At 43.3% G+C, this 12,073-nt stretch overlaps 1 protein-coding gene across 2 annotated transcripts in view; it reads left to right on the top strand.

Moving 5' to 3' along the window:
- The window catches only part of LOC139393227 (voltage-dependent calcium channel subunit alpha-2/delta-1-like), a 153,078-nt gene that overhangs the window by 102,636 nt on the left and 38,369 nt on the right, over positions 1-12,073 (top strand). For both annotated transcript variants that reach the window (XM_071141676.1, XM_071141675.1), the window contains exons 10-15: positions 2,915-3,014; positions 5,184-5,342; positions 6,471-6,581; positions 7,161-7,239; positions 7,510-7,559; positions 7,814-7,903. In XM_071141676.1, the coding sequence (XP_070997777.1) occupies positions 2,915-3,014; positions 5,184-5,342; positions 6,471-6,581; positions 7,161-7,239; positions 7,510-7,559; positions 7,814-7,903 (589 nt within the window). The remainder of the gene's footprint in view (positions 1-2,914; positions 3,015-5,183; positions 5,343-6,470; positions 6,582-7,160; positions 7,240-7,509; positions 7,560-7,813; positions 7,904-12,073) is intronic.

The following is a 12,073-nucleotide window of genomic DNA, read 5'->3' as shown; positions in this document are numbered from 1 at the left end:
TTGTTTACATTTTTATATTTGAGTAATCTTATTCAAAGTGAATTACAGTCAGTGGTTAGTATTACACAGACCTTACACATAGGGTCTAAGACCCTTGTTCGATTCCAGGCTTTATCACAACCGGCCGTGATTGGGAGTCCCATAGGGCAGCACACAATTGGCCCAGTGTAAACTGGGTTTGGCCGGGGTAGGCCGTCGTTGTAAATAAGAATTTGTTCTTAACTGACTTGCCTAGTTATAATATAAAGGTTAAATAAAAATGTAAAAAGAAATGAAACAACATCGGATCAAGCTAATAAGTACACAATTTTCATTGTTTTGGACCAAAAAATAAAACAATACGACAATAGGAATTGTCTGTTGAAAAATGGGGAAATCCTGTAGGTGTCGTAATGGAGTGCCAACATTTAGGAACTCACTTATTCGTTTTCTTGTAAAACTAAAGTGACAGTGGTTGTGTAAGTGCTGCTACTACCTGTAGCCTGCTTTACACACCTGATACAAGGCAGTTACAAGAGTCCCTATAAACTCCCACAATTACTCCCTGGGTATATGGCTATTTAATGTAAAGTACATCGGAAATCACTGTCATGCGTAGGTGTAATAGGTGGCAGGGAAGTCAGGCGCAGGAGAGTCAAATGGAGTGTAAAATGGAGTCTTTTAATAAAGTCCACGGAGTATGCTCCATAACACTAAATGTACATAAACATGGGTACGAGGACCCGACGCGCACCTATACAACAATCACACTACACTGACAATAAAACAATCTCTGACAAAGACATGAGGGGAAACAGAGGGTTAAATACACAACAGGTAATGAATGGGATTGAAAACAGGTGTGTGGGAAGACAAGACAAAACCAATGGAAAATGAAAAAAGGATCAATGATGGCTAGAAGACCGGTGACGTCGAACGCCGAGCACCGCCCGAACAAGGAGAGGCAACGACTTCGGCAGAAGTCGTGACAATCACGTGGAAACTTGGAAACGTAGAGCAAGACAGCCAGACTACTTTGTCTTAAAGCTGAAAGATGTCACTTTTTGGGGGACCCAACCCAGATTCACATAGAGTTATTGATCTGTCTTTGAAAGCAAGTCTAAGAAGTGGTACACCAACTTCAAAAAGCTGAAAATACAATATTTTGGGTTATGTGAAAGATATTTCACAGCGGTTTAGATGGTATAATGATTCTCTACACTAGACTTGCTTGTTTTGTCACCTAAATAGAAATTGGGCAAACTATTACAATTTTAACAACCAGGAAATGGGGGAGCGATTTCTGCATAGTGCATCTTTAATAAAACCACTATATGCTATTGTATCAACTACACACTAGGCTATCAATGTCATGGTTATCTAGTTCATCAGCAAATCCCTGCTGTATACTGTACATAACATACATAACGGTATCATCTTATTATGTGCTAATGAGAATTGCCTACAGGGAGTTTTTTTGTTGTCATGGAACTAAAACGATTTGTCTATATTAGATGGGTAAAGCCCCTGCCTCCGCGACGCACCCTGATTAATCGGCTGTGCCTGGAATGGAAAGGCTGGCACCGCGCCAGCACCTAAATGAGACCAATAAAAAAGATATATATGAAAAATCTATTTCGCCCCCCCTTTGCTCTTGACGCGAGGTAGATAATTGCCGGGCCCGATTGACAGGCTATTTCAACATCAAAGCCGTGCTGCTGCCGTCGTGGGGATGCCGAGCAGAAGGAGTATAAAAGAAACAACCCTTCACTCCTCCTTTTTTTCCATTCTGTGCATTTTGTCTTTACCTGCAACCAATTAAACCATGTATTTATATATAGACCATCTGCTCTCAACTTCTCTCACATCCAATTTTAACTTGAGTGGTGCTATGTTCAAGTGTAGGCCTATATCATTAAATGTCCAATTCTCGGCGTCGCTACGACAACACGAAATGTCAGAGTTAAAGTGTCTCACTCTATGCTAATGTTAGCCTTTCATGTAGCGTTAGCGTCGGCTAGACGAGGCATGGTGATAGCGCTTTAAGTCCACTGCTGGGTTAGCCTAATGACGCTAGCCACTTCCCCTCACATGTTTATCCTGATAGGCCTATATCTAGAGAGCCTATTAGTGTTAGCTAAAAGCCTAGTAGTCACGCAGCCTGTGGTTGTTTTAATGCCTCTTTGTCTCTAAATGTGTCCCAAATGGCACCCTATTCCCTATAGTGCACTACTTTTGACCAGAGTCCCATACGGCGCTAGTCAAAAGTAGTGCACTGTATGGGGAATAGGGTAGCACACCATTTAGCACACGACTCATGTCTCCCACTTCATCACACTCAATGTTAGTTTTATAGCTTCAGCTGTGGCAAATTTAAAGGGCAATGTCTTTCTGGGCCCCTGAATGCTAACAGGCTAGTTAGTGGTCTTATTGCATATATAATGACGGCACCACACTTAGGCCTAGTGCTAAATATGAATTACAGTATGGTGGTGTTGGTTGAGTCAGATACATTTGTTGTTTGTGTGGTCTGATTCCCCTTGCTCATTACTCTGCTGCGGATATAGATGTGTTCATCGAAGAGATATTCAATTGAAATATCCTCCACACAAACAAGAGAAATACAACAACAGACTATTTTAGCTCTTGGCTGAAGGAAGCAACCCAGTTCAAGTTAAATCCAGAACAAACAAACACATATTTGTCTGGATAACACAGTCCTAGATGTGTAGCATCGGGTAATAACCTGCTCCTGTGGTACTTAATGCCCTTTCTCTCCTTCCTGTAGGTGTCTGAGTTAACGCTCAAACTGATCCACACCTCCAGACCAGACAATGACTGTTTTTCATGGTTATTTTCCCATTACATTATAGTAACAGGCACATAATAACACAGTGATAGGTATGTAATAACAAGTTATAACGTCTGTCCGTAGGAGTGGCAGTGTCTCTGGTCTCACCCTCAAGCTAATCCACACCTCTGTCAACGAGATGCTGGAGACCCTGTCTGACGATGACTACGTCAATGTGGTCTATGTGAGTATCCAAGGCAGTTGGCAGAACGTGGTCTTTACACATAGGCTATTTATCTATCTGAGCGCCAGATAGACGATATGAGAGTGGTGAGGAATGATGAAATACAGATGCGACTATCCAGTTCCCGAACATAAAACGAAGGAGATTAATAGAGAAGTCTCTGTGAGAATTCTGTGAGAAACTGGATTTCCCGAGCGTTAAGGGGCTGGGGACGGGGGACATCTCCATCCATAATTATTTAGAAACCGCCCCAGCATGTTAGTCTTTATTTGGATCTGCAGAAACACAAGTCCCCCTGTGGTGATATATGAAAACTTTCCATCAATCCCCCCAGTTCTTATGTCTCCACACCCTTCTGTTTCTTTAGGTTATGGAGTGGAAAGTTTTCTGAAGAGTGTGTGTGCGTGTGTGTGTGCGTGTAAGTTTCTCTCCATCTCGCTCTCTCTCGCTCTCTGTCTGTCTCTCCCTCTCGCTCTCTCTCTCTCTGTCTGTCTCTCTCTCCATCTCGCTCTCTCTTGCTCTTACTGTCTCTTAATATGAATCTTAATTTGCTCTTGGAATTGATTTGATTCCTGTATGTTATATTTGTTTTTCTACTTCCTTAATAACAAGACATTTCAGTTGTTGTATTTTTCAGAGAGGTAGTCCTAGCAACCCAACGGTTGTTTGATGCTGATTAAATTAGGCAGCGGTGTTATACGGATATTAATGTTTCAGAGCCAACTACAGATTTTCAGGCAAAGCTAATGAACCCTTCTTATAAGAATAAGAAGACTGATTTCATAACAAGAACGTGTGTGTGTGTGTGTGTGTGTGTGTGTGTGTGTGTGTGTGTGTGTGTGTGTGTGTGTGTGTGTGTGTGTGTGTGTGTGTGTGTGTGTGTGTGTGTGTGTGTGTGTGTGTGTGTGTGTGTGTGCGCGCGTGTGTGTGTTAGAGAGAGACTGGTTGTACAGATGGCGATGCTAATATCATTGTCCCCACAGACCCCTCCCTCCTGTCTGTATCGGTGATCTCTGTAACTGGAGTGTCTGTAGCAGTGATCTCTGTAACTGGAGTGTCTGTAGCAGTTATCTCTGTAACTGGAGTGCGTGTAGCAGTGATCTCTAACTGGAGTGTCTGTAGCAGTTATCTCTGTAACTGGAGTGTCTGTAGCGGTGATCTCTGTAATTGGAGTGTCTGTAGCAGTTATCTCTGTAACTGGAGTGTCTGTAGCAGTTATCTCTGTAACTGGAGTGTCTGTAGCAGTGATCTCTGTAACTGGAGTGTCTGTAGCAGTTATCTCTGTAACTGGAGTGTCTGTAGCAGTTATCTCTGTAACTGGAGTGTCTGTAGCAGTTATCTCTGTAACTGGAGTGTCTGTAGCAGTTATCTCTGTAACTGGAGTGTCTGTAGCAGTTATCTCTGTAACTGGAGTGTCTGTAGCAGTGATCTCTGTAACTGGAGTGTCTGTAGCAGTGATCTCTGTGGCTGGAGTGTCTGTAGCAGTGATCTCTGTGGCTGGAGTGTCTGTAGCAGTTATCTCTAACTGGAGTGTCTGTAACTGGAGTGTCTGTAGCAGTTATCTCTGTAACTGGAGTGTCTGTAGCAGTGATCTCTGTAACTGGAGTGTCTGTAGCAGTGATCTCTGTAGCTGGAGTGTCTGTAGCAGTGATCTCTGTGGCTGGAGTGTCTGTAGCAGTCAACTTTTCTTGTGTATGTAAATGTGGACAGAATGATATCACTTCCCATTTGAGATGACTAATATTAGTATTTCTAACCACAGCCTGTACCAAACATCAATGCCTTAAAACACAGAGCCTTATTCCCTGTCGTGTGTGTGGGTGTGTAGGAACGTATATGTATGGCTCATCCTCTGTCTCAGTGGGTGACTTTTCTATTTCTCTTTCTGTCTCTCATTCAGTTCGATGATAATTCAACAACTCATCCCCCCCCCCCCACCCCCTCTGTCTATCTGTCTTGTACAGTTCAATGATAATTCAACAACCCCCCCCCCCCCCCCCCCCCTCTGTCCCTGGTACAGTCTGTCCATCTGTCTGGTACAGTTCAATGATAATTCAACAACACCCCCCCCCCCCCCCCCCCCCCCCCTCTGTCTATCTGTCTGGTACAGTTCAATGATAATTCAACAACCCCCCCCCCCCCCTCCCTCTGTCTATCTGTCTGGTACAGTTTAATGATAAAGCGATGAAGGCAGCGTGCTTTCAGAACCTGGTACAGGCCAACGTGAGGAACAAGAGGTTCCTGAAGGACGCTGTGCGGAACATCTCAGCCAAGGGCATCACCAACTATAAAGGCGGCTTCGAGTTGGCCTTCGAGCAGCTCTCATCGGTAGGGGATGAGAGTGTGTGTGTGTGTGTGCTATAGTTTGATGTGTTTGGATGTATTCATGTATGTGTGCATGAAGTTGAGTGTCAGTTAGGAGGGACTGTGGTGTGGCGTGTGTGAGTGCGTTCAAGAGATTGAGCGAGAAAGCGAGAGGAAAAGAAGAGGCAGGGAGAGAGGCATGGTCTGTGTGTCTACAAAACATTAAACATATCCCTTGTATTTTTCCACTTTGTGTCCCCTGGGTTTTCCCTGTTTTTCATTAGCCCACGTGGTTGATGTAACTCGATAAAATGGAGACATTAGATTAGCTTAAATGATGAGAATAAAAATGGAAACACAAGCTATAGTACTAGTAATCGCCCCAGAGGAGACCACCTGTTATTGTTGTCACGTTTCGCCATCTGCTGGTAATTTTGGACATTTCACTCTTCCATTTGTTTCAATCACTTGGGTCGTAATTCATTTGGGCACACCGTAGCAAAACGTTTGTTATTGGACAAATTCAGGCAGTCTCTCTCCCTGTTTCAGTCCGTTTTCCTCCATTTGGTTCCTTATAAATAGGACTCTGATGGCGATACATTAAACCTTTTCCATCAAACCTTATGTTGATAGGGTGCCCACATTCATAAATTAAATTAAATGATTTGTAAAAAGGAAGGTCAGCACTCTTAGAGTTAAGTTTATTGAAAGTAAAATAAGTGGATTTAGTTGGGAATGGTTTGTCCAGGTCTGACCTTTTCAATTCAATAAATCTTCATTGTCCCATCCTAAAGGTCAATTAGTTTGAGTACAACAAATACAAGACCTGGGGAAATAGTGGTTCAAGACACAATAAAATTATCTTTCAATAACTGATGGTTTGTAAACACACAGTGCATCGTAAACCTAATCACTGTGCTTTAGTAATTTAAATGACATAAAATGTATGTTGTGTTGTTTCCTCTCGCCCCCAACCCCCCCTTGTCTCTGTGTCCCTACTCGTCCTCTCTCTCGTTCTCTCTCTGTGCTGTGTCCCCACTCCCCCCTCTCTCTCTTTTGCTCTCTGTAAACCCACTTCTCTCTCTGTGTGTCCCCCCTCCTCTCCCCACTCTTTCTATCCCCCCTCCGTCATTCCCCTCTCTGTCTCTCTAGTTGAACGTGACCCAGGGCAGGGCGTTGTGTAACAAGATCATCATGCTGTTCACTGACGGAGGAGAGGAGAGGGCCCAGGAGATCTTCCAGAAGTATAACGCTGACAAAAAGGTTGGTTGAGAGATAGAGACGTCTCCTACACACAGACATAAGGAACCCTCAGGTTCTGTGGGTAGTTTACATGATCCTGGGGAAGATCTCCATCAGAGGAGCTGCTACAGGATGCATTCTGTCGTGCATAAATCAAAGCGCTTCAATTACTCAATGATACAGATGTGTGTATCACAGGGGGCTGGTTGCACCTTAATTGGGGAGGACGGACTCATGGTAATGGCTGGAGCAGAATCCATGGAATGATATTCGAACACATCAAATACATATTTTCCTAGTGTCTGATACCATTACAGTCACTCCATTCCAGTCATTATTATGAGCCGTCCTCCCTTCACCAGCCTCCTGAGGTGTGTATATTTGTTCATAATCGGCCGTATACTGTGTTTGGTAAGCAGAGTGTAGAAATCCCAGGGCAACGGGTGGACTAGTATTCCCATCTCTTGCTAGATAATACACACCAGCATATACATACTGTAGAGATATACAAGGCATATGCATACACTGAAACATATACTGTACACAGATACAGACATGTTACATCTATTTATGACCCTTGACCCTATGTTGACCCTTTAGGTGCGGATATTCACGTTCTCAGTGGGCCAACACAACTATGACAAAGGACCAATCCAGTGGATGGCCTGCACCAACAAAGGTACAGAACACACACGCGCGCAAACACACATACCCTGCCTGAATACTACCTCCTTCCTACCTATCTGATATGATTAGATGAGGAAAAGCAATGTGTCCACCCTAATGCTTTTACAGTAGGACCAGACCATGTCAGATAAGTGACAACTTCCAGGAAGAGAACAAGGATGCATTGTCATGTGATTCAATCAGAGCCAAAGTCTGCCATACTGTGTCCTGGTATGTTATATTGTAAGTTATGACGTGTAAAGGTGAAATACTTGTGTTCCAGGGTACTATTATGAAATCCCCTCCATCGGTGCTATCAGGATCAACACTCAGGTAAACAGTAATCAAATAGATCTTAAAACACTGAAGTCTAAACTCAACTATAAGAGGCAAACCTTGCTTTGGTGCATGTTCAGTAAATCTGGCACGTTGTAATAATGCAATACAGCGTTTCTACAGTTCTTTCGAGTTTGTGTCTTATGCCCTCTTGTGGTCATATGGTACACTTCTCTATATAGTCATGCTATTCAATGCACAGTAGTGATTGTCTCATTGGTTTGGTCTGATTCCTCTCTCACACACAACAGGAGTATCTGGATGTACTGGGAAGGCCCATGGTCAAAGCAAACAACAAGGCCAAGCAGGTTCAATGGACCAACGTTTACCAGGACGCACTGGTACGTTACACCAAGTGATACAATATTGAACGGGGGATCAGATATGAACCAACAGCAGTGGTGTCAATATAGTTACAGCACAGTATCAGAAATAGTGTGAAGTTGTATTCTGGATGGTTACAGTGAAGATGGGTGAAGTGTTTACACTTCAGGGTTGGAGTCAATTCCACAAATGCAATTCCAGTTCAATTCTCTCCCTGTAAATTCCATTGAATTAAATTCAAAATACAGGTCAGTCTTTGAATTCAGAGATAATTCAATTCCTTTCAATTCCAAATTCCCTAATTCAATATTGTCCCCAACAATTCCACAAATTCCAACTCAAATTCAATTCCCTCAGACTTTCAGGCTAATCCTGTCACTGTTCAGACAGCCTAGCTCTACAGGAAATATAGGAATACAGGCTGTCACTGTTCAGACAGCCTAGCTCTACAGGAAATATAGGAATACAGGCTGTCACTGTTCAGACAGCCTAGCTCTACAGGAAATATAGGAATACAGGCTGTCACTGTTCAGACAGCCTAGCTCTACAGGAAATATAGGAATACAGGTTGAAATGGTTCAAAACAAATCCTGCAGTACACTTTTACACTATTCATTCCATTAACCCTTGTGTGGTGTTCATGTTTTTGTCTGATGGACTCATAACATTATTGGGTTTTTAAACTGTACCAAAGTTGGGATCAAGTTTACATTAAAGTGTACCAGGGTTGGGATCAAGTTTATATTAAACTGTACCAGGGTTGGGATCAAGTTTATATTAAACTGTACCAGGGTTGGGATCAAGTTTATATTAAACTGTACCAGGGTTGGGATCAAGTTTATATTAAACTGTACCAGGGTTGGGATCAAGTTTATATTAAACTGTACGAGGGTTGGGATCAAGTTTATATTAAACTGTACCAGGGTTGGGATAAAGTTTATATTAAACTGTACCAGGGTTGGGATCAAGTTTATATTAAACTGTACCAGGGTTGGGATCAAGTTTATATTAAACTGTACCAGGGTTGGGATCAAGTTTATATTAAACTGTACCAGGGTTGGGATCAAGTTTATATTAAACTGTACCAGGGTTGGGATCAAGTTTATATTAAACTGTACCAGGGTTGGGATCAAGTTTATATTAAACTGTACCAGGGTTGGGATCAAGTTTATATTAAACTGTACCAGGGTTGGGATCAAGTTTATATTAAACTGTACCAGGGTTGGGATCAAGTTTATATTAAACTGTACCAGGGTTGGGATCAAGTTTATATTAAACTGTACCAGGGTTGGGATCAAGTTTACATTAAAGTGTACCAGGGTTGGGATCAAGTTTACATTAAAGTGTACCAGGGTTGGGATCAAGTTTACATTAAAGTGTACCAGGGTTGGGATCAAGTTTACATTAAAGTGTACCAGGGTTGGGATCAAGTTTACATTAAAGTGTACCAGGGTTGGGATCAAGTTTACATTAAAGTGTACCAGGGTTGGGATCAAGTTTACATTAAACTGTACCAGGGTTGGGATCAAGTTTATATTAAACTGTACCAGGGTTGGGATCAAGTTTACATTAAACTGTACCAGGGTTGGGATCAAGTTTATATTAAACTGTACCAGGGTTGGGATCAAGTTTATATTAAACTGTACCAGGGTTGGGATCAAGTTTACATTAAAGTGTACCAGGGTTGGGATCAAGTTTATATTAAAGTGTACCAGGGTTGGGATCAAGTTTACATTAAAGTGTACCAGGGTTGTGATCAAGTTTACATTAAAGTGTACCAGGGTTGGGATCAAGTTTATATTAAACTGTACCAGAGTTGGGATCAAGTTTATATTAAACAATACCAGGGTTGGGATCAAGTTTATATTAAACTGTACCAGGGTTGGGATCAAGTTTATATTAAACTGTACCAGAGTTGGGATCAAGTTTATATTAAACTGTACCAGGGTTGGGATCAAGTTTATATTAAAGTGTACCAGGGTTGGGATCAAGTTTATATTAAACTGTACCAGGGTTGGGATCATTTCCAATTTAAACTGAAATTCCAATTAAATTCTTGAATTCACTCGTACATCTTTTGGAATTTAATTGGAATTCAATATTTGTACATATTTGTACAACTTTACCCCAACACTGGAGGGTAGAACTAATACAAACTTGGGTGTCAAAGGCTTCTAATAGTGAAGAAAATGTACTTCCCAATACTACAGTACCATCAGCCAAGACACTGTTGACTATGGTTAATGCACATACTGTATATAAACCTGCTAAGGGTGTCCGAGAGTCCAACTAGTGACGCAAATACAATTTTCCAATACAAACACCAGATATCTAGTTCTAAAAAATATCACGTATTGAGTTCATATTTTACATGAACACACACTTTCTGGTTCTAGAAATAGCTCATATCAAGTTCAAGTTTTGTATGAACTTCAACAGTAGATAAGGCAAGGACCCAGTGCACTGAAACAAGTCAGAAACAACCCAGCACACACAATATTTATACTGAACAAAAATATAAACGCAACATGCACCAATTTCAAAGGTTTTACTGAGTTACAGTTCATATCAGATAATCAATCAATAAAAAAAAAATTTGCTAGGCCCTAATCTATGGATTTCACATGACTGGGAATACATCTCCTTCACATAGAGTTGATTAGGCTGTGGATTGTGTCCTGTGGAATGTTGTCCCACTCCTCTTCAATGGTTGTGCGAAGTTGCTGGATGTTGGCGGGAACAGGAACACGCTGTCGTACACATCAATCCAGAGCATCCCAAACATGCTCAATGGGTGACATGTCTGGTAAGTATGCAGGCCATGGAAGACCTAGGAAATGTTCAGCTTCCAGGAATTGTGCACAGATCTTTCCAATATGGGGCTGTGCATTATTATGCTGAAACAGGAGGTGATGGTGCGAATGAATGGCACGACAATGGGCCTCAGGATCTCGTCACGGTATCTCTGTGCATTCAAATTGCCATCGATAAAATGCAATTGTGTTCGTTGTCCGTAGTTTATGCCTGCCCATACCATAACCCCACCGCCACCATGGGGCACTCTGTTCACAACGTTGACATCAGCAAACCGCTCGCCCACACAACGTTGACATCAGCAAACTGCTCGCCCACACAACGTTGACATCAGCAAACCGCTCGCCCACACAACGTTGACATCAGCAAACCGCCCACACAACGTTGACATCAGCAAACCGCTCGCCCACACAACGTTGACATCAGCAAACCGCTCGTCCACACAACGTTGACATCAGCAAACCGCTCGCCCACACAACGTTGACATCAGCAAACCGCTCGCCCACACAACGTTGACATCAGCAAACCGCTCGCCCACACAACGTTGACATCAGCAAACCGCTCGCCCACACAACGTTGACATCAGCAAACCGCTCGCCCACACAACGTTGACATCAGCAAACCGCTCGCCCACACAACGTTGACATCAGCAAACCGCTCGCTCACACAACGTTGACATCAGCAAACCGCTCGCCCACACAACGTTGACATCAGCAAACCGCTCGCCCACACAACGTTGACATCAGCAAACCGCTCGCCCACACAACGTTGACATCAGCAAACCGCTCGTCCACACAACGTTGACATCAGCAAACCGCTCGCCCACACAACGTTGACATCAGCAAACCGCTCGCCCACACAACGTTGACGTCAGCAAACCGCTCGCCCACACAACGTTGACGTCAAAACCGCTCGCCCACACAACGTTGACATCAGCAAACCGCTCGCCCACACAACGTTGACATCAGCAAACCGCTCGCCCACACAACGTTGACATCAGCAAACCGCTCGCCCACACAACGTTGACATCAGCAAACCGCTCGTCCACACAACGTTGACATCAGCAAACCGCTCGCCCACACAACGTTGACATCAGCAAACCGCTCGCCCACAGAACGTTGACATCAGCAAACCGCTCGCCCACACAACGTTGACATCAGCAAACCGCTCGCCCACACAACGTTGACATCAGCAAACCGCTCGCCCACACAACGTTGACATCAGCAAACCGCTCGCCCACACAACGTTGACATCAGCAAACCGCTCGTCCACACAACGTTGACATCAGCAAACCGCTCGCCCACACAACGTTGACATCAGCAAACCGCTCGACAACACACGTTGACATCGGCAAACCGCTCGCTCACACAACG

This window comes from Oncorhynchus clarkii, chromosome 33 (genome assembly GCF_045791955.1).
Source record: "Oncorhynchus clarkii lewisi isolate Uvic-CL-2024 chromosome 33, UVic_Ocla_1.0, whole genome shotgun sequence".
Lineage (NCBI taxonomy): Eukaryota > Metazoa > Chordata > Actinopteri > Salmoniformes > Salmonidae > Oncorhynchus > Oncorhynchus clarkii.
This window is presented reverse-complemented; position numbering and strand designations above follow the sequence as displayed.